General features: G+C 41.9%; 1 protein-coding gene across 2 annotated transcripts; it reads right to left on the bottom strand.

Moving 5' to 3' along the window:
* Window positions 1-960: 960 nt before the first annotated feature.
* nfxl1 (nuclear transcription factor, X-box binding-like 1) lies at window positions 961-25,929 on the bottom strand. Of its 2 annotated transcripts, none has more exons than XM_036551451.1 (23): window positions 25,873-25,929; window positions 24,225-24,417; window positions 23,954-24,127; window positions 23,277-23,386; window positions 22,953-23,083; window positions 22,670-22,848; window positions 22,023-22,184; window positions 21,473-21,573; window positions 20,959-21,073; window positions 20,635-20,759; window positions 17,568-17,690; window positions 16,780-16,870; window positions 15,380-15,500; window positions 14,569-14,728; window positions 14,070-14,161; window positions 13,227-13,248; window positions 9,712-9,852; window positions 7,578-7,744; window positions 7,133-7,202; window positions 4,017-4,121; window positions 3,578-3,664; window positions 3,104-3,157; window positions 961-1,562 (listed from the first exon to the last, which is right to left on the bottom strand). In XM_036551451.1, exons 2-23 carry the CDS (start codon window positions 24,406-24,408, stop codon window positions 1,389-1,391), a joined length of 2,688 nt encoding a protein of 895 aa, XP_036407344.1. In that variant the 5' UTR covers window positions 24,409-24,417; window positions 25,873-25,929; the 3' UTR covers window positions 961-1,388. The 2 variants fall into 2 exon arrangements, with proteins under 2 accessions (XP_036407344.1, XP_036407346.1); XM_036551453.1 differs by having other exon boundaries at window positions 25,840-25,876.
* Between the last annotated feature and the right edge of the window lie 63 nt (window positions 25,930-25,992).

Here is a 25,992-nt window from a genome sequence, read left to right as displayed (position 1 = left end):
TTTTACATCCATTCACTCAAAAAGTCAGAATACTGTGGAAATCACTCCACCAATAACCGTGGACAATTCAAGTTGATGCGATATACAGCATGCTTATGCACATTTAAGTGAAATGAAGTATATCAAAAGTGCTACCATTCCCGTTTTTCTTTTCAAGTTGAAACATCAGAGATGCAACTGAAGCCTTCATTAATATAACCACTGGCCTTCTGTGCCGCTGTAAATATTTTCTTTTCCTAACAGCTGGAGCTCAGGTAAGAGCATGTGTGACCACAATTAACACCTGACGGATTCACAGGTCAGCTTCAGAAACACTGCTGCTTTAAATTAAGTCAGTGAATACAGACACAATATATTTCTAACCAGCAGTGCTCTATCCTTTACCTCAGAGTTGTCACTGTTTTTATAGAGATTATAACTACTACTGAATGTGTTAAACAATATTTAATATTATAACTACTTTTACTTGAACACTGTGGTGGAATAAATGCTCATTATAATGTACTGAAGAGTTGATAGCTGTGAGTCCAAGCAGATTTAAAACAAATGACAAATTAAAATATTGACTTTTTTATATTACATTGATAAGTTCACAAATTGTGTACAACTGCAACTGTACAACTTTGAGAACTGAAAATATCTAGCTTTTAAATAACTGTTTATATATATATATATATATATATATATATATAAAGGAGTTGGTTAGCGAATACATGTTCATTTTAAATCACTTAAAACAATCCTATTTCTACAAAAAGACTGGCATAGGAGTATATTATAGACATACAGTATGGATGACCTTATTGACCTCTCAGTATAGACAGAAAAAAAGAAAAAAAAAACAAGAACTTGTGAGATTAACTTTTAATTGTGACCAAGTCAGCAAAAGTATTCACAAAACATCAACAATTATTGATGTAAAACTAAACAACAGATCATAGTCATTTTAGTATGGTCAGCTCAACATACAAACTATTAACTATCTATACCAAGGCAAAACCAAGGCTGCCCTCCTTTTTAATTGCTTAGACTTTAAACATTATTTTTTTCTGGTCAGATTACTGTAGTTTTATCAAGAACTTTCAGTATTATGTAATGAAAGCTTTAACAAATGGTTTACTTATCTGTAATATTGTTACAACCCTCCCCTCCCTTCAAATAAATTTTCGGGTTCACTTTAAACTTGCACTTGACAAGATTAGTGCTACTTATGAAGTTTTCCAGTTAGAGGCAGGTATTTAAAAGCCTTATTGTTGAACCTAAAATACTGTAATAGAAAAGCCAGATCTGATTGGGCATTAATCCTTCTAATTGCTTATTCCAAGTACTCTGATGATTATCATCTCAGGTTGCATACGCCACAGTCGGCACACTGGAGGAGAGTGTTTTTAACTGGTCTGAAGTAAATAGAAAGTGGCCACTGCCAACACAACACCACACACTGGCACCAGGGTGTATTTTTTATACTTCTGCCAGACGCTCTCTTCAGCCTCCACCTCTGTGTTCCTCCGGTTCTTCTTACGTCGCCCTTTCAGCCTCTTCTCAAAGGCCTCCAGCTCTGCCTGCGCCACAAACACACAGAAAACACAACTTGAGCCCCACGCTCTGGCCCTGCCCTTCCCCTCCTCCCGCCGGCTGCTCACAAGAGGCCTGCCTGACCTCTCCCGCCCCTTCCCTCCCGCGGAGGAGTGCTGTTAACTTCATTTGATAGAAACGCAGAGTGAAGTGTTTGAGGAAGGCACTCGCCGGGGAGCCGGTTAAAATCAGGGGAAGGAATGAAACACAATATTGTCGGCAGCGAGTGGCTTACATAATCCGCCGGCTCTTTCCCAAATTCGCTACCACTCCACCCCTCAGGTATTTCTAGAAATGATCCTTGTCTGTTCAAGTTAGATTAAAGATATGTCATGCAATGGAATATTTCTCAAATGACAAGTGACTTTAAGAACAGCTCTTCTGTTTAGTTTTAACATTCTCCCTGTCATTCTCTTCTTTACCAATAGTAAATTTTCAACTAAAATGAGTCTGACTATACTTTTGATAAATTAACATGTTTTAGTTATGGTTATTTGGGTTCTGCATGTGATGGCAGCAATAAGAAGGTCTTCCATGGTTGCGTATTGAGTGGCCAGTCAATGCTGATAAAGGATTTCTTGTTAAAAAAAGAGTTAGGAAAAATATAATACGGGAGTAGCAGTTCCCTGTTAGGACTTTGGTTCCACATCAGGCAAAGGAGAGAAAGGATAGGATATCATTTTATTGATTTCAGCCAGCTAGATAACTTGCAATATTTCCCTCATGTATAGCTTATAATTAATTCACTGAACAGAATACAGGATTGGATCAACTGAATGTATTGAAAAACCCATACCAAATGACAAGCAATAAAGGCAACAGCTGCGGTTGTGCATTTTAGAGGATACGGAGTGAAACCCAAAACATACACAATGTAAAGTGCTGGCATTGTCATTTTTTGTGGCCTTTTGGTGATTCAGTCATCAGATACCACCACTGACCATCAGTGTCCATCAGTTAGGAGGGTGGTCATAAATAATCAACATGTACTTCCAGGGTTCACATATTTGATCACTGTCCCACAGGATTTTATCCCAACAAATAATACACACAGTCTTTCCAATAAATGGAAAGTGTTGCCATGATGAATTTCCATAGGTAAAATCTCCCACTTTGTCTAAATATAATCCTCGAACAGTTGGTTGACAATTAGGGCTCTGAGTATTACAGGTCTTGCATACCATGAGCTAAAAATGGATTCAACACACTCACATACAGGAAAGCAGCTATGCAGTGCTTGCATGAATTGAATTTTCCATTTGCGTTTTCCTTCCGCCATTGGTTTCAAGTGAACATTGAAGTTATTTCATCCTGCAGCTCAAAATTGTTCACATTGTAACCAGTGAGGCAGCAGACACTGAATTACACATCATTTAAAATGTATTACGCATACATTAAATTAAGTATGAAAGACATTAAATACACATCAAAAAATGATAAGGAGCTCAAACCCATTAATTCTGATATAATGTCAGATCCATTCATGTTTTAAACCCAAAAAATTAAAACAAAAATCTAATAAACTCACTTGTTGTTTCTTTCTCTCTTCCTCAATCAATGCTTTTTCTTCAGCCTCTCTTGTCTGTGGAAAAAAACAAGTAATATAAACAAACACACTGGTGTAATGTTATATCCAAATTTTCTATATAACAACTGCTCTAAAAGCAAAATGTACAGTAGGTTCATATGGGACAGTCTCTTATTAGACAAATCTATCATGCAGTTTCTTCCAGAGAGAAGTACAGACATCGTAGTGAAGCTACATTAATATTTATGCTCACCATTTGCTTTCAAGCAGCAAAATGATCATGCATAAAAGCTAATGATGTTAGTAGAACTCATTACTTCTACACAACGAACATTATTGCCAGAGTGTGTACCCATGTGTATCACTGGGTGTCTCCACCCTTCTTTCCATCAGTTCCAGAGTCGGCAATGATGACATGCAAAAATGTTGATGAAAAGACGTTGCTACATGCTCCTACGGGCAAAGATGAAGTACCTCTGAAGCCTTTTTCTGCAAGGCCACGCATGCGTCATCACACACCACTGAGACTTGGTCTTGGTGCACTTTAGAGCAGGGGTATTCCTGTAAAAAACGCACAAATGAAAAGCAAATCATTTTAAAGGCTTACAATGGGAACACCCTTGGAAGTTCTGCAATCACTTACAAAATCCTGCATGCCAATCATGGAAACAAACACTTGATATTCAAGAACAATCTCAAGATCAAGGGGGTATGTGCTAAGACAGATAATATCAGTACAGCTTTTAGCTGTCATTTGCTGGCTGCTCTCTACATTAGGGTATTGAAGAGCATTTCCAGTATGGAACTGAATTATCAGCACAAAATCATACAGTACTCATCTTATCATGTGATAAACCCATTATTTAAAGAATGGGTTGATAAACATGCTATGTCACGGAACATTTAAAAATACCTTTTTGATTCTTTTGCAGGGGCATTTGAGCTTGACCTTTTGGTTGCAGATCTCCTCACAGTTACCTGGGTGGCATATCTCCTTGCAGCGATGGCTGCAGGCCAGCTGCAAAGTAACAGACGACAAACATATTCAAGGTATACATTTAACATAAACTGCAAGATGTCCTTCATCAGATTACAAAGTGACATAGCAGGACAAACTCTGAGGCTTTGACATCTGCAGATCTCCATGTTACAGATATTCATACCTCCATCAATCAATATATTCAATCAGTGACTGCTTTAATGACATCTTGAATTATATCCATTTGATCGCTTTGCAAAGTAATGACTTTATTCCAATCAAAGATCAAAGCTATAATCTAACCCCCCCCCGAGGACAGAAAGTGTCCACCGCCGCTTAACGGTACTTCAAACATCGCAGCTGTATTAACAAAAGAAAATTTCCAAAGGCATTAAAATAAGGTATTGGAGACAACCAAACATAACATAAAAATTGTGAACTGCCAAAAAAGAAAAAAACGGAAAAAATCTGATGCCATGTAGTTGGAATAATGACAGTTTGACTTAAACAATGGTCCCTGGATTGTTCTGACAATGTCTCCCATTGTGCTTGAATTGCAGCTTTCTAAGGGGGTGGTTATTTCTGCATCCCTGAGAATAAGATCAGGACTTGTGAAATTTTCATTTTCCCTGGCTTGAAGTATTAAGTACATGTCGTACTTGCCAGAAACTAATTAATATTTGACTGATCCAATAATTACACAAAAGCAACTTTTGTGAGTGTGTGTGCATGCATGCATGTGTACCTGTGCACACCTATGAGTTACTATTTTTATTTGCTAATGTCATTAAACCTTTCTGGACTTGGTAGTTCAGTAATCACAAAAAACACAATCAAGATGCTACATTAAGGAATCTGCAGTCTACTAGCATAATTTAATTTTGTAAACTGAAATGCAACAAACCTTACTACGACACACTATTACATGACTCATCTGAACTCCTTTGTGGGCGAGTGGCCTGTATCAGAGAAACATCTGTCTTCAGAAACTTCTGCTATTCCTTTAAAACAACCTTATATTTACTTAATCTGGTGCAAAAAAGGCCTTCAAATTCTGCACATAAAGCTCAACCCAAGTCTGGGGGCTGAAGGTGCACATAGGTGAAGGTGAAGCTGGCGTCATACACCAATAGCATGGCTGGAACGTCAGAGTGAATGGCAATTAGAAGGCCTGTGATTCACATGAACATGGTGGAATGCAGCATATCCATGCAGAAACCAAGCAGTTTGGAAAAGGGCCAGAAAGACCACATTTTTTGTCTATCACAGCAATGACAAAAAGAAACAAACTGCTTCCAGAAAGGTAATGCCAATGTTAACATGTTTGGGAATGCACAACCTTTAGCTGAAATGTACCTTAGAACGCAACATGGTATTGATTACAGTGTATACAAGTACTTTCATGTCCCATTTTGGGTGAAACTGTCCATGTCTTTCAGAAAGGATGGGGGTCAGAGACTGTTTGCGGGCTCCTGGTTCATGCAGCACCAATCTGCAGCCCTCTTCCCATCCCACCTCTCTTTTGACTTTGTATTCATTCCCACTGGTTGCATGATTTATACTTTATAATGTAATCTTAAGGCAAAATAGAGGAGATCAACCATGTGGATGGCTGTGTTGAGGCCTGGTGCATGCGATCTGTGATGGAGGGAACGTTGTGTAGCTACATTTCTCAAGTGCTAAAATATACAGGGAACGTGAGGGCTGCGATTCCACTCCCAAGCAACGGCTGTGGTAAACATCATGTGGCTAGGCTTTCTGGCAGGCTAGTTCCCACTTCTCCCTCAGAGGTTTCACCATGCACAAATTTCTTCATGGTTCATACCATTCAAACATACACTTCTCCTTAGAATAACAATGAATAGAACTAACTCTACAGATAATATGTAAAAAGGAAAGATTAATAAATTGATGGCAGATATGTTAAGGGTTCTATACATTCTATACTGGCACAGCTCTTTATTATTCCTACTTGCTGATGCCAGATCCTGTTTTTTAGAGGGTGAGAAGCAATAAATTAGTGTTTGTTCTTCAGCTTTTCCCACAGCAAACCAAATAACAGGAAAAATAAATAACCAAAAACAAACCAAGATATTCTCTCAAGATATCTGTTTCACACCTTAATGAAATGAAAGTTAAACCACAAGCCTTAAATTCCACCCAGAAAGAAAACTTATCTAAATAAGAAAACTTATCTTTGTGGAATTTCTTTTATTCCAAGACTGAAGCACAACATTTGAACTAAAGAGGAATTTAAACTTCCCTTTAATCTCATTTGTAATTTCTTTTTGACAGTAATTGAGCATACTGCTCCACTGGGTTAGACACTAAATGTTTTGTTGGAAAATAAGAAATTACCCAACACAATGAGGCGGTTTACTGTTAAGAGAATGCACACACGGTAGCCAATATGTTGATGACGTGTTGCCATCAGTGATAAGTCAAACAGTGAAGGAAAGGTACTCGTTGCAGCTATTATTACTGCTACTGATCTATTTATATGAGTTATGTACATTTATGTTGCATTAAACACCAGATACATTTCTGACACCAAAGAGCTACTTGTAGTTGTAAATTCACTCTGTCACCTTTTAGGCCGCTTCTCTTATCAACATATTCACTGTGCTAATATTACATTTCAGTTTGGTGTCACTGCCGATTCATGTCACAGCATGCTAACCAATAACTATTTTGCACTTAATTTATTTTTTATCATTTTTATATGTCAAAATCTTCTGGGGTGTACCTGAAATTGATCTGCGAATGGACCTACACTTTAAGAAACACTTTATTAAGGTTTATGATGTACTGTAATTGCATTCCCACAGTTACTGAGCAGCTTGATCTTCTTTTTTTTCCCCTCAATCTTCCAAATGTGCTGTTACATTTACTATGGAAACCTACCCGATAATACTTACCAACCACTGTGCAATGTGCACCTCAAGGGAGGTGAGAACATGGAGAAATATGTGCTGACCGGCGATTCAAAATGCACTCCAGTAAATATGCCAGCACAAATTAGTGCACAGACAGATAGGCCTCCTACGAACCTGCTTAGGACACTGGTTCTTACAAGAGCCAAGCACCCTCTTTGTCTCTTCATCAGCAGTGGTCATCTTCCTAAGACAGACAGGACACATAAGGAGAGAGTGAATCACAGCAAAATGAGCAGTTCTCATGTTTTATTCAAAAGGCAAACGTGTTGATATAGCTGTCTCTTCATTACACATATTTAACATATTTAGCAATTTTTTTTGCTGTCTCTCCTACAGAAACGCTATCAGTGCCAAGCCATCTTGACGTTTAACTGCTGAACGTGTAAAAAAACCATCAGCAATCAAAGACGCAGTCGCACACCGCTCAGCTGGGACACGTATGTGTACCTATACGTGGCTTCACACGGCACAAAGCACAGAAACAGGTGCGCTCCTCCTGGGTGCAATTCAACATGCGCATCTGTGCACGGGCGAGACGGGCTGCTGGGACCAGACTCACAGGCACTCGATGAACAGCGAGGTGATTCGGCAGTGGCATTTCAGGCGGACCATCTGCGTGCAGGGCGGGCAGGGCCCCGCGTGGCAGGGCAGGGTGCAGGGGTGGGGGCATCCCGGCGGGCGCGGGCGGCCGCAGCCCTCCTCGCATCGCTGGCACTCTCTGCCCGCCTGCGGACCACACGGAGCAGATTAGCCGAACAAAAGACACAATGAGCGCAGGAAGACAGTGAGACATTCACCTGACATCCACCAAACCGGCGCCACCGGGAGGAATACTAATCACGCACTTGGCATTCCCCTGGCATTGAAGGGGTGACAGGAGTGCCGGAACTGCCGGGAGAATGGATGGGGAGGGAAATAATGCCACAAACAATAACCTCGGAATTAAAAAAAAGGTTGTGCGTTTAAGTAGCGAAACATGTTTAATGGAACCACTTTCATCTAAGTATTCACAATGCTTTTTGGGCCCGTTTGTTCCGATCGATCTGCAATCACTTTTCAATTTCGTTCGTATTTTGTGCTTGTGTTCCGCTTGCTTATTTTCTTCCTGCAATCACTTCTGTAGTCTGGGAAAGTGTATCCATCCTGATTCTCTTTAACATAAAATACTGAGCCGTCCAACCTCTCAGGTGTCCATGGTCTTTCTCATATAACAGGCCATAACCGGGCCAGTTTTACCTCAGCCACTCATTATTGGTGCACCAATGACATTAACTGTCATACGACACCTCCTCGCTAAAGGAATGAGTGACTAAAGCATTCTGTTCCATTCAGGGGGTTCTGACAATCACGAGGTAAAGGCACATGATGCTGATTCTGCAGTGGAGTTCATCTAAAAGCCCTTAGTCGATACCTTCCATTGGAAGATCCTCTCGAGATGTGCAGAGCTGTCCCATCATGACTAAGTTGCAGTATCACGCCACTGGATACGTGGAACGGGCAGTAACTCTAGCTGGAGAGGGGCACAGCCCGACACCCCTGCCCTGCTGCACTGCTTGGTCAGAATCAGGAGGCGCGGATGTAATCTCCCACCCTCCTAGCGTACCGTGAGGAGAACATTCTACTGACGCCAGGAATATGGTGTCTTTTTCCATTCGATGTCTGGGAACGCACTTGCGTAACAAAATGCCACGTACACGGAAAGCCAAAATAGCTCTCCAGGTAACTTCGTCCAAAGGGCTCTTAATTGAAACCAAAGGGTGTATTCCTGTGTTGTACATATATAGAGATACACACATATATACATATGTGGTTTGATGGTTGGTGTGTGTCAGTGTCACTTTTTTTGACTCTCCTTGCTACCAGCTCAGTTGCAGTTAAACATCCATGATATGTACTGCATATCTGAAATCACTTTTCATTACTCTACCTGTCCTCTAAAATGAACATGGAGATCTGTCTGGTGGCTAAGTAATAACTGACACTTTTAAAGGGACACCAGAGGTGTTTTCCTAAGGGGGTCACATTTTCTCATAATCTGAAGTGGCCCTGTAAATACTCCGACCCACTTACGAGGGCCTGGATAAGGCACGATCCCAAAGCTCTAGGTGAGCGTGAAACGGCAGACAAGGGAAGGGCTCGGGGGCCGTTAACATGGTCTTCCTCCTGACACTTTCTAAATTGGGAAGGTGAGGCCTGTGCTGGGTTTAACGCTATTTGAGTGGGGTTATTTACTTAGCAACCTCGTGCCTGTGTCAGGGAGATGAGCCCGTTCCCCTGCGCGTGCAGATGGCGAGGGACGCACAGCATTTCTGCTGAGCCACAGCAGACTCCAGTAATGCTCAACAATTCAGCATATTGGCTGAAAAGACCAGCGGGGAGCCCGGGAGGGCTTACACTTCCTGGAAAGGAGGTGTGCGCCTGCTTTTTCAAAACCAATTTAAATGCCCTCAACGTAAAAAAGACCAGGACCTGGGAGCAAACCATGACGTGACAAAACATAATGCTTTCATGTTCTGCCAGCTTTCCATAACATTTTTGAATATTCTGAATTAAAACTACACCTTAAACGCGGTGCCCTCAGTAGTATACCTACTACAAAACAAGAAAAAGCACACAGAACTGCTGAGTCTTGATGGCCTCGGGAGTGAAAGACTAATGTTTTTGGTAAGGCGCGCACAGCATGAAAGGACTACCTGCTGTTTGTCAACAGTTCCATCCGGCGGCGTCACACTGTGGCACTCGCGGCTGCACGTGTGGTTGCCGCAGGCCAGGAGGCGGCCGCACGGCCTGCCGCAGGAGAAGGGGCCGCAGGCGTGACACGGCACGGGACTCACCTGGGAGCGCAGGAACAAACAGGAGCACAGTCACTGGAACAGAAGAATGCTGATGGCTGATAAGTTCTGCAATAAATGTGGTATCCAACCGAAAAAAATCTTTAATTTTAAAAAACATTTTGGCTATTTTGAAGAATCTAAAATATTATATAGTTTTGTTTAACACTTTTTTGGTCACTGCATAATTCCATTTGTTTTGATGGCTTTACGATAATTCTAAAATGTCGAAAATGGGATGAATAAAGAAAAGTGCGTCCAAACTTTTGACTGGCACTGCACATACACGCATAAGTGTGAGTTGTGTAACCCGACCAATGTACATGCCACATGCCACAGGTGCAGTGCAATGTTCTCCCACTTGCATGGTGCTTTTACCAATGTTGCTTTTGGCAAAATGTGCATGGGAGCTCTTCAATGTCTGATTAATTAGTCTTCAGTGAAGTTCAACAAAGCCTCCCTTGCACTTTATTAACTTAAACTCATAAACCTCAGCCTGACCCAGCCAGAATGCCATCACTATGATAATGTTGTGTGAAAGTTTCTAGTTAACAGATTACTTTGCGCAAATGCTGAAAAGGCACTGAGGGTTTTAAGGGCCAAAAGAAAACAACACTCCCGATTCAGCCTTTAAGCTCCCTCTCCATATAGTAGGAACAGATGAGCATTTTAGTTTGGACACTGAAGGACACGGGACACATTTGGTTTGCCATTTCACATACCACAATGGATAAAAGAATATACTGTATACAGTGATATCCACTTAAGTGCAGAGGGTAAGTAAGCTATTCCACAATAAGGGGCAATAGCCACTGCTGCACAGTAAAGTATTAAATAAGAGAAATTATAAAAAATCAAATGCTTGCATACAGTAATACAACAACTGAACGGTGTATTTTTAACAAGTAACACTATTATTTTTTCAGCATTTGAAAACGTATCACCTGTTGGAGAATGCAGTCAGTTCTAACTGGAACAATGTTGGTTATACCTTTACTGGATAAGCACTTTTGTCTAATAAATGAATAATACTAGATCTCTAACTTTTAATGCTGAAAACAACAATATTCCTTCTTTTCTATTTCTATGAAATGTAAACCTTACATGTGTATGTTCTACAGGGCAAGTGGTTATATTTAACTTTAGTGATCAAATCACTTCTGAAATCAACAACTACAAAAGACTGAAATATGACTGAGGGGGATCTTTGACCTAATAGGTCCTCAGTTGAGCAGAACACACTGACAACCTGTTTGACTATCTGAAAAGCCTAGATGATGTTAATGGTCTGCCCTCACCACTAAACCTTTTTTATGTTTAAACTAATCCCATCAACACCACCTAGCACAAGCCTTATAAAACAGACTACATACTGGTGATAAGCCCTTTCATCCCATATGGAGAATATGATAAGCACATGCAAAACTGCACAAAACCTCAGAGTGGCTGGTGCCTAGATACACTGTTTAAAATATCTACTCAACATCTGTCCCTGTGTAAATCTCATGGGTATTTTTGCAACTGAGCAGTACATGGAATGGATATGCGCCAAATGGACTTACTTGCAAGACAGTGCTTTGTGAATATACAGCTCTCTTCAACTGAGGCTCGTTTAGTTCGCGGGTTTAGGTAAGACCCCTATGCATTACAATGAAGTTCACCTGAAAATCTGGAGGCCAATAGGGGTGCAAATTAAAAAAGCACAGTAAAATCAAAAGCTTCACTAAGTGTGAGGTAATGGTCAAGCTCTGGGAACACAGCAGTGTTCCTAGGGTAGCAAAAATAAAACATACATGGGCAAGTGGGGGGTGGGGAACATCACCTACCAAGGAGGCCAAACAGGCAAATACTAGGAGCAGTCAGAGCTACAGGGGGCTGTGGGGCCTGCAAACTGGTAAATGACAGTTTTAAACAAACAGAGCGCCAACAAACAGATGTTTTCACTATCTGAAGCTGGACATGCTCTCAGCGATGCTAGCTGCTTATCTTTAAATGATTTACTCTGAGACTCTTCCGTCACGCCAAGCATGTGTAGTAGGAGGTTTCTAATTACTGAGCGCCATCAGTGTCTCCTGGAGGAGTCTTCTTCCCACAAAACGCAGAGAACAAATGTTTTTTTTTTTTCGCTTTTCCTGTGTTTTTTACTATGTTCCCACAGGCTAAGATTCAGCTCCCGAAGAAACACGCGTTCTCTAGACTTCCTCCCAGCAAACTCGTTCCTCTGGAGATGACATTTCGAGCGAGCAAATGCGATTAGAACAAAATAACAATTATGCCAACCCCTGCGTGTCCGTGAAAGGGAGGCAGTGACCTTTCCCTTATCAGAGGAATATGTAATAGACATCGCTCTCTATCTTTCAGGCTTCATTGTGCCTCCATCTGCAGCTGGCCAAGACAATGAGGGGCAGGTTCTGGCCATTTACGGAGGCACTGCTGCGGGGATCTTATCACCGCTGCCCCTTTGACTTCTCATCACCACGCACTTCTACTGCACTTTAGCCCCGGACATCGATCTATTGTTGACTTGAGGCTGCACAATGCCAGCATCTGCATCTCCGTTGGCCCTGTTCTTTTTCGCTGTTCCGAGCGTCTATCTCGGAGACTCTATCTCCATTTCGGTGCTCACTCGACAACTTCTATCTTCGCAGGGTCAAAACGGGTGTTAAAAGGACAGCAAAGGTGAGCGACAGCAGAACTGTTTTGGCGTACTTGTATCGTCTTCACTTTCTATTGCTGAAGATCGGATTGTTGAGGGGGTTTTGGCTTTGATAGCGATCTCAGGGAATTTGTTACTGAAAGTGCTCTGCACACAGCTTTGGCATAATGCCTTGACTGAGACAATTTATCTTAGCGTTCCAAAGTTTCACCTTGTGATGACAGCAAGCTAACTGACCATTTAACACCCCCTGTTAAAATGCATTCTCTGCATGTAAACTGTACATTTAATATAGTCAGTGTACGTCGGAATAATCAAAGCAAAATTACACAACAATGCTCATAAAACTCTGCGAAATGTTGAAAGACCTGCTTTCTCAAAAAAGGGCAACATACGCAAACCACAAGAACAAAAAAACAACAAGCACACTGTGTGATTATGGAGAAAAAACCCCATAGTTCTTTCTTTCAGATTTGTTGCCAATGATGTTTGATTCCCTCAATTTCTTCCATTTAAGTTTAGCTTGGCTTTCTTTTTGTAGTGAGTACTTACCCGCGAAGTTATACATTCAGCCACCAACAGACTAAACCCGGACCTTTATTACAGATAAGGTTTTAAAGAGAGCCCTGTCAGGGGCCTCTGGCGGTGGCCCCTGGTTCTGCCTGTTTTGACAGTACCGATTCAGCAGCCCATGCAAACACACGTGCAGCCCAGCACTCACCTCGTGTTTCCCAAGACAGGCCCTGCGGAGAGTAAACACAAAGTGCAGTTTTAGCTCACGGAGGGGGCATTTCCACGGAGCGCGAACAAAGAGCACGCACAGAACAGAGGGGAGACATGTGGCGCTGCTGATCCCCGGCCTCAGTGCGTCAAACGGCCGCAGGCTCGGCCTCACGCGGTTTGTGTTGGAACCGTGATGAAACACTGCTGTTAAAACAGAGCTTTTCCACGAGATCCGGGAACAGTAACGGGTAGCACAGAGGGGGAAGCGCTGTGGCTATCTATAAGGCGAGAGTGGCCACAAATGACCTCAGCGATGAACAAATCATGGACATAATCGCAGATAGCTTCATATTTACTCTACTTTGTTGTCAATAAAAATCACCAGGCAGATCTGCTAGATAAGTTGTATTTATATACATCTTACCCATGGAATGTGTTTGTGCCCCTCACCCTAACAGTGATCAGATTAATGTTCAAATAAATGTGGCCTGGCAATACTGTGACATATAACATCTGATGAAAACAGTTACTGTATATTGTATTTTGTATAAACAATCTTTTGTGGTAAGGAGCAGGCCTTTTAGTTGCTGGTTTGATTCCCTGCCGGGGCACTGTTGCTGTACCCTTGGGCAAGTTACTTGACCCAGAGCTGCCTCAGTAAATATTCATCTATAAGCCTAGATAAAATGTACAAATTGTAACCAATGTATGTTACTCTGATAAATGACACCAATGTAATAATGTAATGTAAACTCCTGTCACTCAGCTGTCAGAGGTGCAGTACAAACACAGAGGTAGAGCACATCATGTCTTCACTCAGAGCCACAGATGGGATACCTACGTGGGGATGGGGACCTGGCAGGGAGGGCAGGGAAGGGCTTTGCGCTCGAAGGCTGGTTCCAACGGCTGCTCCCAGGGGCCTGCGAGCTGGGCCTGAAACACAGATTCACCTTTAACTACTACACGGGAGCCAGCATTGCGGGCATGCAGCAAAGGCTAACTGGCTATGCTCCCGTTCGCGGTACCAGATTGGTCTCCCGAGAGCATCCAGGAGACCAGTCTGGATCTCCCGGCAAAACAGCGCGACCGGCTCAACAGAAACAGGTGTAGTTCGCATTTAACTCTGACACAGTGGCAAATTCCTGAATTCCAATTGCCGAGGGGAGTTAAAGAGCCGGATGCATGCGTACTTGCGCGCCTTCGTGCCAGTTTCACGTAATGGAAAGCACAGCCACCGGCCCATTAAGCAAATTCCCCGCGTCCTTCAGGAGGACATGCTCCCCCTGTACTGCTAATGAGCAGCGCCCTGGTCTGCAGTGCCACGCTGGTGCTGCTCTCACCCGGTCGGTCTTCTTCACCATGACCTCGTCGTGGCAGGGGGCGGGGCAGACGTGCCCGCACTTCTCCAGGGCACGCTGGCAGGGCTGCCGACAGGCCGGGCAGGCTCCAAAGTGGCAGCGGTGCTTCTCCCGGCTGGGGTGGTGACACGTTGGCGCCTTCCTGTCCAGACAAGAGAGAGAGGCCTTTTGGCATTTTCCGCTATGTGTTGGTTGTCTGGACATCCTGAAATGCCACACGACCTTCACAACCTGTGCCCACCCATGGTAAGTGCTCTACCGCCTACCAATAGTGCAAGGAGGTGCCCCGCACACCCTTATAAAAAAGTGATAAACCTTTAAGATCCTATAATATATCAGCCTGACAGGACACTTTGAGGGCAGGTTTAAGTTGGCCTGTCGCTGTTTATTCCAGAGAAATGTCCTTGAGTCAAGTCTCGGCCCAAAGATGTGTCTAATTATCCTGACGATATGACTATCAAGGGCACAGCAACCTTTGAGATTTATTTTACTCTTTTCTTCTTTATTAGGAGAGCAAGCATCACAGCGCACAGCAGTTCCATAAAAATCAATGCGCAATACCTTTCTACTTTAACCTTGTAATGCTCAAAATCTGATTATACACAAAACCCGATCTGCTGTTGGTAAAAAGCAGAAATCAGCTATATTACGACACAAACCCTCCATTTTGTAAAAGCTTTGACACAGCATTCAAAGCAATCATCCCCCTTTGCCAAACCAAAGAGCTTCTCCTGCGCTTTACAATCAGATTGAGGGGAAGGCTGAGCCCTGCCTCTATAGCCCAGCACCTCACCTGCACAGTTCTTTACACCTGGGGGGCCTGGTGCTCCTCTCCCTCCCGCAGGGCACAGTCAGGGATGTGGCGCCACACTGGCACTTCACCTCAACTGTCTCCGGGCACGGGTAGCAGCTCCCTGTCAAACCAACCCAGGAATCTGATTATCAATCATATCCAATTTTACTATCCTCAAACTGGAAGGCCTGGCCATGGAGCCCTCCATATAGATTGGGAATGAACATAAGGGTGAATTTAAATGAACAACTGACACTACTGGCCAAGGGGCAAACCATACCAAACAACAGTACATTGCAAACCTCTCACTTCATTTCTGTCATGACATGACCATTATCCCTTGCTTACAGAGCTACAGAAACTCATGTACAGGTTTAATCAAGGATTATCGGAAAATGGTGTTGTTTAAAGTAACTACGAGCACTTATAAGCTGTGAACCCTTGGCTGCCTGACATACTGTACACTAAAGATTAGCCAGAACTTCAAACCCAATGATAAGTCATGAATGTTATGCTCATGTGACATTTTGCGCAGCTCTGAACACAATGTTGTTCCTTTCTACCATATGCCCTTTTCCATTTATTCAGATGTGCTATATAAAAGACTCAGGAAGGCCAGAGTCTATAATCCCTACACCATTGCATTTTGTAATGCTATACCCAGCTCTTCCAGGGACATGCAGCTAAAGGTCAATAAATGAAATATCACATGAAATATAAATGAGCCAATTCTATTCACTATTCACTTTATCTCTAATCTGAATGCTAATTAAGACTCTGGGAAGCAATCCATTATTTACAGTCTTATTTGAGAAGCAACATGAAACCAAACATTACAGCCCCAAATCTGTGTATTGTCTACACAGTTATTAGGAAATGTCCTTGGTTTGACCAATGGCCCTTCACCTTTTCATACCAGCCATCTAGAATAATCTCTTGAGGAAAAAAGACAAGAATACTGATTTATTCCAAACATATCCATGGTTTCTTGACACTGGGAACGATAAAAGTGTAGTACTGTGGTACTTCACATCGCTCCTGGAAACCCACCTTTCACCTCAGCCCCATAGCTTCCATCATTAATTATTATTAATTAGCAAACGCTGCCAGTTGGCATGCTTTGGCAGGACATATTACTTTCACTTGGTTTCATTTGGAATGGTGGAGGAGGTCAACAGTCGGGGTCCCCGAGCATTAGAGGAGAAGACTCTGTGAAGCAAGACTTGTGCTCTTAACCCCTCAACTCCACCAACATTCCAGGCAACTGCAGCACCAAGGATTTCTGCTTCACATTTCACCAGGTTAAGCATGTGTAAGCCTCATCTTTGGGCCTGGAAAGCATTTTTAGCGAAGAATATTTAGCGAAATAAAGTACAAGTGCAACTGCGGTGAGATCTTACCCTGGTGACAGACGGAGGGGCACTTGTGGTTTCTGCAGCCCAGGGTGCGACCGCAGTTCTGGTCACACGGAGGGCAGTTCCCTGGACAGCACTGCAAGCACAAAGTATTTTCACACATGCCGCTCCTTTGTGTGAAATGCCAGTGGAGGCTGTGAAGACTCATCGACACCTGCACTGCAGATCAAACTTCACTTGTTATATCGCTGAGCTCTTGGTGTTTTCAGAGTGCAGAGAGACACTCTTTTCTGACTTGACTTTTGATTTGACTTTCTTTTTTTATGGAGGGCACCTTGAGAGGCTTAACTGAAAGGCGGTTTGCAAATAAAATGTATTATTATTACTCATATGTCAGGCACTGGTTTCAGCAAAGTAAGGACAACACCGACTACACTGTGTTCTTCCATGATTTCATAGCATCAGCACAAGAGCAGTGGTATGTCATCAACCTACAGTAAATCATTTATCGTATGTTTCAACAGAATCCATGCTTTAAATTATTTAAAGAAATATAACTTGAAATCACCCATGAGGTGATATTAAGAGGAGTGGTGAATGAACTTCTAGAATCAATCATTTATCACATACAGTGTTGTAAATTAATGAAGCCTCTCTAATTAGCAGGAGAAACTGACAGACACAGGGTCTGACAGAGCACTCCGCTCTTCAGCGAAGCAGCTCCTAAAAAAAACAAAAATCAAGGACAGGGAGACAAAGCAATCTCCATTATGATGAATTACAAAGCTCTGCGTACTTTCTGGTGAAGAGTGCGTGTTGTTCCTGGAACTGACCTTCCTCTTGCACTGGTGGCGCTGGCAGCTGCGGGTCTTGGGACACTTGGACTCACAGAGGTACTCCTTGTGGCACGGCATGTGTTTGGTGTACTTCCCACAGCGGCACTGCTTCTCCACTTCCTATCCAACATAAACAAGATGTATACGTTACGGCGGTGGAGATTAGCGAGTCCCGCTAATCCACTAAACAGCTACAGCTTTGGCTGATTAAAGAATACTTCGATCAAAATGTAGCGGGTTTGCTAAACAAGTTGAATGTTGTAGTGTGTACACATGCAGGGCTGGCATAGCTGTGGCCAGCTAGCATAGCTGTGCATGTCTGGTAGAGCTCATTGCATGTCTGTATTGTCCCTCCTGCATGTTTAGTGGTGTGAATTTGGAGGGAAATGCATGAGCCATAGGATAATTAGGCTGTGGATAAGTAGAAGAAAGAGAAGGTCCAAAGACTACTGCTTTTGGTGAGTTGGTGCTGAAGGACATAATTGAAAATACACATTATCCAAACTCTGTAGCCATGTTAAAATTCTGACAGTAAATTACATTAGCAACACTTCTCCAACCTAAAGCAGTCAACCCAAGGCAATGTGTAAGCAGCAGATATTAAAACTTTTAAAGGAACTGCCATCTGGAGCTGTAACCCAATGTGTTATATCTAACTGGCAAAAACTATCCAACAAAAGGTGCAGTACGCCACTCACAAGCAGCAAACTCATCAAAAAAACATGCGTAACTACAGTACCTAACTAGCTGGACACAGATTTGACATGAAATGACATGTAGCTAGCTAATCTGGCTACTTCAGCAGCTGAATTAGAACTGTCAGAAATGAAAACAATAAATGTGCACATCAGTGAGGACCTCACAGCATTTGAAAATAAATAATGTTGTGCTAGTAAGACATCAAAAAAACTGTAAAACTGTATACCCTGGCAAAACACCATAAACAAAGGAGAATGGTCTTTTGAAGGACGAAATGCCTAACCATCTCTAAATAAGCATTTCTGAATAAACTCTCTAAAAAGAGATGAAATGCTACATACAAGAAAAGAAAAAAAAAAAACGACTTCAGATTAAAAGTTTGTAGACAATACAATAGCTAATACTGACTGTTTTTTTGTAGATTCAGATCTGCCCTACTTATTGAAAAATGTTCCTGTATCTGTGAATACACTTGATTAAATAAGAAGATTATATAAATATTGGATCATTTTGTCTGCTTTTTTTTAATGTTTAATTAAATGTTTAAATATTTTAGGCATTAGTAAGTGCACGTAGTCAAGATACACTATTCACAAATCAAACATTTTATCTCAGTGCAGCTATATACACAATTTCATATATGGTTATGTATACAGTACCTGTCAAAAATTTGGACACACCTACTCACAGAAGTGCTTTTCTTTATTTTCCACATTTTAGAATAATGGTAAAAACATCAAAGCACAAATGGAGTTATGCAGTGACCACAAAAGTGTTAAACAAATCAAAACTATCTTATATTTTAGCTGTTTCAAAGTAGGCAAAAAATATTTTTACGATTACATTTTTGGAAGGAAATTCATACATAGACAAATAAAAAATAGTGAAGTTGATGCCTATGAAACAAATTTCAAGCATTTAAGCCTAAGTCTTTAGATCAAAATGTCTTTGAATGCTTGTTTCCCATTGTCTTCATCAGGTGTGTCCAAACTTTTGACTGGTACTATATGTTTAATACTAAAAGAAAGCCTTTAATAATTCTAACAGTAAGCCTGTATCATTGTTTTGCTGACAAAACCAAATCTGCAAAGTCATCTGTAGCAAGTACAGAGGTGCCTTGCTGTGGTTTCAAACACAAACCAGACCATGGTATTTTACAAATCAGTGAACAAACTGACTGAACCTGAAACTGTACATTTCTGGCCTCTAATCTAAGTGAATGAGTTTGCAGCAGACAGAAGGAGCAGGCCGCAGATGGAGGTTTGTCACCCTGGTCGCAATGGAGTGTGAGATGGTGCCTGCTGGGGTAACTGTGATGTAGAGTGCTGCTGCTAGACATGCCATTCATCTCCCTACCCCCCTGAGCAATTTATAAAGGCCATGGGGTTAAACATTTAACAATGTATACATGGCATTTCTCTACATTTTCAAAGAAAATTTCCCTACATTTTAAGAAAATTACCATGATTAATTAAAATGAAGACTATGAAGGAACACATGTTCAATGCTGCTGATCAAAGTTTTGGTGAGTAATCTGTTAAATCACTATAGCCCATGTACATACCCAATCACTCAGAGTAAGCACTTACTACTACAATATATAATGTAGTATATTATATATATAATATATAATATACTATTATACTATATATAATACTACAAAATAACTTTTTATTTGACAAAAAAAAAACATTCTGATTTTAAGTTTATATAATCTGAATTCATGAATATTGGACATCTCTAATTCCAGCCACTGTAGATATATGATGCTAAGATGTTATAAATAATGTATACAGGCTCTTCTGTTAGTGCTTCCATCATTACTTTCGTAAAGAGGGACCACAAGGAAGTCACAGAGTAGAGACATGCCTTAGACATTATTTACAACGTAACATCAGCAACTACACTGTAACTACCCAGCAACTATACACACAAGAAAACAATATGGGAGGATAAAAAGGCAAAAAAAATCTGTGCTTTTGCACCATCTAGTGGCAGGGAAAAGCATGGGTTCCATGTGTGGAGGACTGCAGAGGGGGAAGACTACCAGTAATCCTTAAAGAAACATGCAGCAAATGGACAATTTCAAGAGAACAAAAGGGGAGATTTCACAGTTCTTTTACTCCCCCTAAACTCTGACATACCTGAAAATGCTATTTCTCAATAACATGAAGTAGGGGCATGAAATATTAATTAATTAATTGGACTAAACTGAAACACTTCACGCCTGACTTTATTTACAAAACTGCACAGCTGGGGAAAAAAAATCTGTATTGATAATCATTCACCAGATCATGCAATGTCAGCTCCTCTTCCTTGGACACACACAACCTGTGAAGTGCGTAGCACCTGGATGCACTCTCACCTGACGGCATGTCTCACAGGGCCCTCTGTGACAGCGCATGGAGCAGGCGTGAAGGCCACAATCCAGGTCCTTGTCACAGGTGTCCCCACAGGTGGGTACATCATCAGTGCAGGGCAGGGAGCACTCTGAAAATGCCATACGGCAACTTTTTTACAATCAATTCATATTCATTACACATATACAAACGAAGGCAGTGGGAAAGCAGAACAGGCTGCATTTAACACCATTATTTAATGACACGACTGCAGCACAATCAAGAACACAGAGGTATAAAAAACATACATAGTCTTTTAGAGAACACGAGACCCTACGCTTTGTACTTACTGTTCTTGCCACACGGGCAGGCCCTGTTCCCTGACCGAGGGCACTCTCCACATGGCCCAGAGTGACACACCTGTTCACATGTGTGGTTCCCACATGGCAGAGGTTTCCCACACACCTGGACAGCATAAAAAAGGGGGAACAGGCATGTGTCCACTGACGTTTTCCTGAACCCATGAATTCGTCCATATCTCCTGTGTCTCTATGTCATAGACTGACACTGCGTATTTGATAACAACAAACAGAGTAGTACCTCCAATCGTATACTGTGTTCAATCTCTAGTCTGAGAATTAATATGGGTATGACTTCAAGTGATCCAATTTAACAACTCCAGCCAGCTGGGGCTGTTGGAAAATTAAAGAAAGCAGGAAAACTGGCTGAACTCTTGTCTGCTGGGAGCATGATTGGGCACCTTTGCCTTTAACACTGAGTCATCAAGACTGTGAAAACGATCTGATAATACAAACACGCTGGAGATGTGAGAGAGTAAGAGTGTAGATGGCAGGGAGCAGGCACCTGTTCGCAGTGCCAGACAGGACTGGCACACAGCCTCTCTGACACCTCTCTACCACAGACACAGCGCTGGACGCTGACCCGGGGGCACGGCTCACAGTCCCCTGAGAAGATGGAGAGAGAAAGTGAATTTAAAAGCACATCCCATTACGCACCTTTCTTAATTAAACTATAACAGAAGCCCTTCAAAGGAATCCTCATGAGATCTGCCTTATTAAACTCCTTATAAGTGCTCTGAGGCAGTCTAATTGAGATGCTGTTACATTAAACAGAATGCAGCATACACACCGTACTAACGTGTGCAATGAATTTTCCCCACAATCTACCATACATCATCTGCATGCCATGACTTTTCCTAGTTAGTCTAGTTTACATACATGACATGAGGCTTTCCAGTAATCTGTCATACCTGCATGACATGACTCTTTCAAATGGTCCATTCAACTTGCATGACATGAGTCCGGCCAGTGGTTTATTATACCTTTATGATATGACTCTTGTCAATGGTCGATCCTACCTACATGATTTCATTCTTGCCAGGGGTCTTTCTTACCTGCATGACATGAGTTTTCACAGGGGTGCTGCCCACAGGGCAGGACTCTTCCACAGCGCTGCTGGCAGGACCAGGCCTTGGCACTGCAGCGCCTGGGCACCGGCTTGGCCTTTTTACAAAGACAAGTCACTGACACCATCTTTGGGCAGGGAGGGCATGGACCTAACATACAGATCAAAGGGAAAAAGAACTACATTAAATTATGGCCCGAATGCTTTCTGTTTCTATGCCCTCTAATACAGGTGCCAATCTTGGGCCATGCGCTCAGCCAAGGGCTCAACATATATGCCACAGCAAACTGAGTGATAAATGCTCAGCTCACTCAAGATAAGATTTCTCCAAGCATAAAAATGGCACTACATCATTTAACACAACTCTGGAGCGTAGTTTTTTCTAAAAAAAGTATTCATTCTAACGATGGTATAAAAAATAGTGGGGGATATGAAAAAGCCCACAGGACAAGAGCTTCCATTAATGGGGGGAAAAATTCAGAGATGCCAATTGCTCATAGATTTATAAGTAGTAGTTACACACTGTGTGAGTTCAGAACCAATATCTTCTTTTTTCATTCATGTTGTAAACAAAGACTGTGACATTATTCAGACTGACCCTAATCCACCTATAGATGTGAGGTAGTATTTGCATACCCGGGTGACAGAGCAGCAGACACCTGTGTCCGCATGCTGGTTTGTATTCTCTGTCGCACACCTGCCCACAGGAGTGCGGCAGCAGCCAAGGGTCCAAGGGTGGGTCCTCCACCTTGCCGCAGTAGCAGTAGTACCGGTTGGGTGTCTGCTGGGGTTTGTACTCATAGCGGCACTTAGGACTAGGCAGGGGAGAAACATTGAAGAGCTGCTGTTAACAACATAAGTGGTATCCCATATGATTTATGGATATGCTTTCAGCTGTTAGTGGATGTGGTTATGTTACCATGGCCATGGGTGCTGTTTTGTACCAAAGTCATCATCTGTTACTGAGGACACAAGGAAAACGCTGTCTTTGGCCCATTTTTGAATGCAGGGGATGTGGAAGATACAGTAACATCCAGAGCAGCTCCACACCTGGGAAAATAGCAGCCATCAGCAAACTGTTGTCAAAAATAACATTAAAAATCCAGAATTAACTAAATACTGTATGGTACATGTCAGCTCTGGATTTCTGAGCATTGGTTTATACTGTTCGCTTCAAATCCAAAATGTGTGAACAGAGAAAGAAGCAGAGATCCTTCAGAGGGCAGTTTATCGTTAGCCCTACCGCCTGATTCCTTTTCACAGAGGCTATGCAGATGAGGCAGGTAATGGCCCCAGCCTGAAAGGCATCGTTCAAGTACTGCCTGGTGCGCTCCAAATCCGTAGCATCTCCACCTGTGACAGAAAATTCAAGCAGTCTCCAGTCAGAGCAGGCTGACTTAGCACCATTTCACACATCGATTCATCAATCATATGCTGATAGTTAAGAAAACGGATCAGGTTAGTTCCCCTCATTATCAAACGGTCAAAACCATTAGGACGCCTTATTTAAAGTTTGGCCTAAAATCATAGAAATGCTCCTGTTAATAATGTCATTCAAATGTACAAAATTCTATGAATATTGGGTGACAGCTTCTTAAATTTGTAAAATGGCTGAGTGATTCATAAATGCCATTGAACATAAGTGCACTCTTAAAACGACACAAGGCAGCAACAGCATTGTGAACACAATAAATCCTTCTAAAAAGGGTGAAGTGATCCTCAAAGGCACTTCTAAGAATCTGTCTCATTGGCTAACCAGACAAGAGCCAGTACAGCAAAGAAAGCAAACCTTCCACTATTCTTAGTGCCTATGTGAAATAAAACAAACCATTCCTTCTTTACTTTAGTCAGATGTTATTTCACAAGCATCTCTTAATTTCATGGGATGTGTACGCATAAAGAGCATTATCTTAAGTGCACCTGTCTGATGAGTGTATGTCGTAAATGTGGAGGCCACAATCTTCATATGCTTTCCATTCTGTTCCTCATCCTCCTCTTCATCGGAGGAAGAGCTGAACTGGCTCTCTGTGAACCTCTGAGCAGCCGCCTGATTGGACCTCCGGATCTCCTCAAACTTGGACTGAGATGACAGCTCTGTCAAATACAGATAATTTGCATATGAGAATCCCAAGTACCAAATGAGTAGTTGCAATATAACGTTCTGAAGTGAGACGAGGCTGAGAATACTGACCTTTCTTTGGCAGGGGTTCGGGTGCTGCTGATGGGGTTACCCCTCTGCCCTTCTCTGGCCAGGAGCTGCTGTGCTGAACTCCTCTCTCTCTCTGGGACCTCTGAGTTTCAGCATCCTGTTGGGCTTGAGCCCTAGCCTGACCCCTGCCCCTCCCTCTGCCCTGTTGACGCCATGCTGGCTCCATGGCTATCTCCTACAAAATGCAGGGGAAAAAAGTCAACACGGCATAACTGTAAGGTAACCAGAACATATTGCTCAAAATGTGTCAAATGAAATGTGCCGTTTTAATCATTTTTGCCTTTTATGAAATATGGTCGTGAGTTAGCAAGATTTCCAAAGTGTTCAAATTCTACACCATTAGCCAGAAATGTGACTTGCCAAAAATAGCTTACAACAGAGTTAAGACTTCATGAAATACATGCAGTCATATCAGGCCTAGTACTCCAAAACATGGGGTAGCAAACAAGGCTTTTCCATCTGAGAAATTCACTAAAAAATAGTGATATACAAATCTGACCGGATCGCCTTTTTTTTAAGTACAGTTCACAGTTGCTAAAGTTTAATACCAACTGACATCTGCTGACAGTGTAAATTTACACACGGATAAATGTAGGACATTATGTCATTCACAGTGATATACCAATTCAAAAATATAACACTTTGACACATGGATTAGTATATTTTAATGTATTTAAATATGTATTTGTTCTCAGTGTTGTATATTGTAATATTTCTTTTTGCATATATTTCATTGCATTTACAATATATTATTAACAGAACAACATACTTCTCAGAGCATATTACCATACGTTTAATTTCCGTATGGGTAGCTAGAGTGCAAAAACTTATTGCCCAACTTAAACTGAATTAGCAGTTTGTCTTTTTAACGGCTGACCAAAACACTTACGTGACGTCACATGCAGGGTTTCTTGGTAAAGTTGCCATGTGAATTGTCTGAGGGAGCTAGCTACCTAGCAATTTCAAATGGTTATCTTTAGGCAGAAGTAGCCATCGCATTCCATAACCTACAAAGTGATTTAAAACCCAAGTCCAAGTAGCTACCTATTTAAGAGGAGTAGCTAAGTTATCTAGCTCGCCAATTCCGCTACCATATGACCGTTATATGTAGTGCTAACTATCCATGTATTAAACATTCGGCTCAGCGGAGATCAGAGCACACATTTTCTTCTATACCAAATGTCCATATCAAAGATAAGCCCGTGAAGCTGGACAGAGGATCATGTGGAGGACAGTTTGCGACCATTTCAAATGAACACGCTATGATCTAGCTGCGAAAACTAACGAGCTAGATAGCTGTTACTTGACCCAACACTGATCACCGTGCAAGCAAGCTTGCTGCACTACTCTGTGTGAATCTCATTAAACGTGTCTAACTAGTTACCTCGCTATTATTATAATGCCATTATTTGCAAGCTAACTAGTTAGCTAACTAGCCAACCACTCAGATCGCCAGGTAACATGAACCAAGCACTCGACATTACAGCTATATAAGAGTATAAAACCAAGGATGAATTTATTACACTCTTCTCTCATGGTGCAGTATGTTATGGAGCTTAACGTGCTTTAATGTTGAACCATTTTTTTTTTACTTTACCTGATTTTTCCATTCAAGAAAATATCTACCTACCAGACTTCACTTGCCACTCATTCGAGGAATCATCATTTGTCATGCGCAAGCTTCGATCGCTGAAGATGCGTTCCGGGAAATGTAGTCCTTAAGGCACATCAGCCCCTAATTCTCTAAATC

Source organism: Megalops cyprinoides, chromosome 18 (genome assembly GCF_013368585.1).
Source record: "Megalops cyprinoides isolate fMegCyp1 chromosome 18, fMegCyp1.pri, whole genome shotgun sequence".
Lineage (NCBI taxonomy): Eukaryota > Metazoa > Chordata > Actinopteri > Elopiformes > Megalopidae > Megalops > Megalops cyprinoides.
This window is presented reverse-complemented; position numbering and strand designations above follow the sequence as displayed.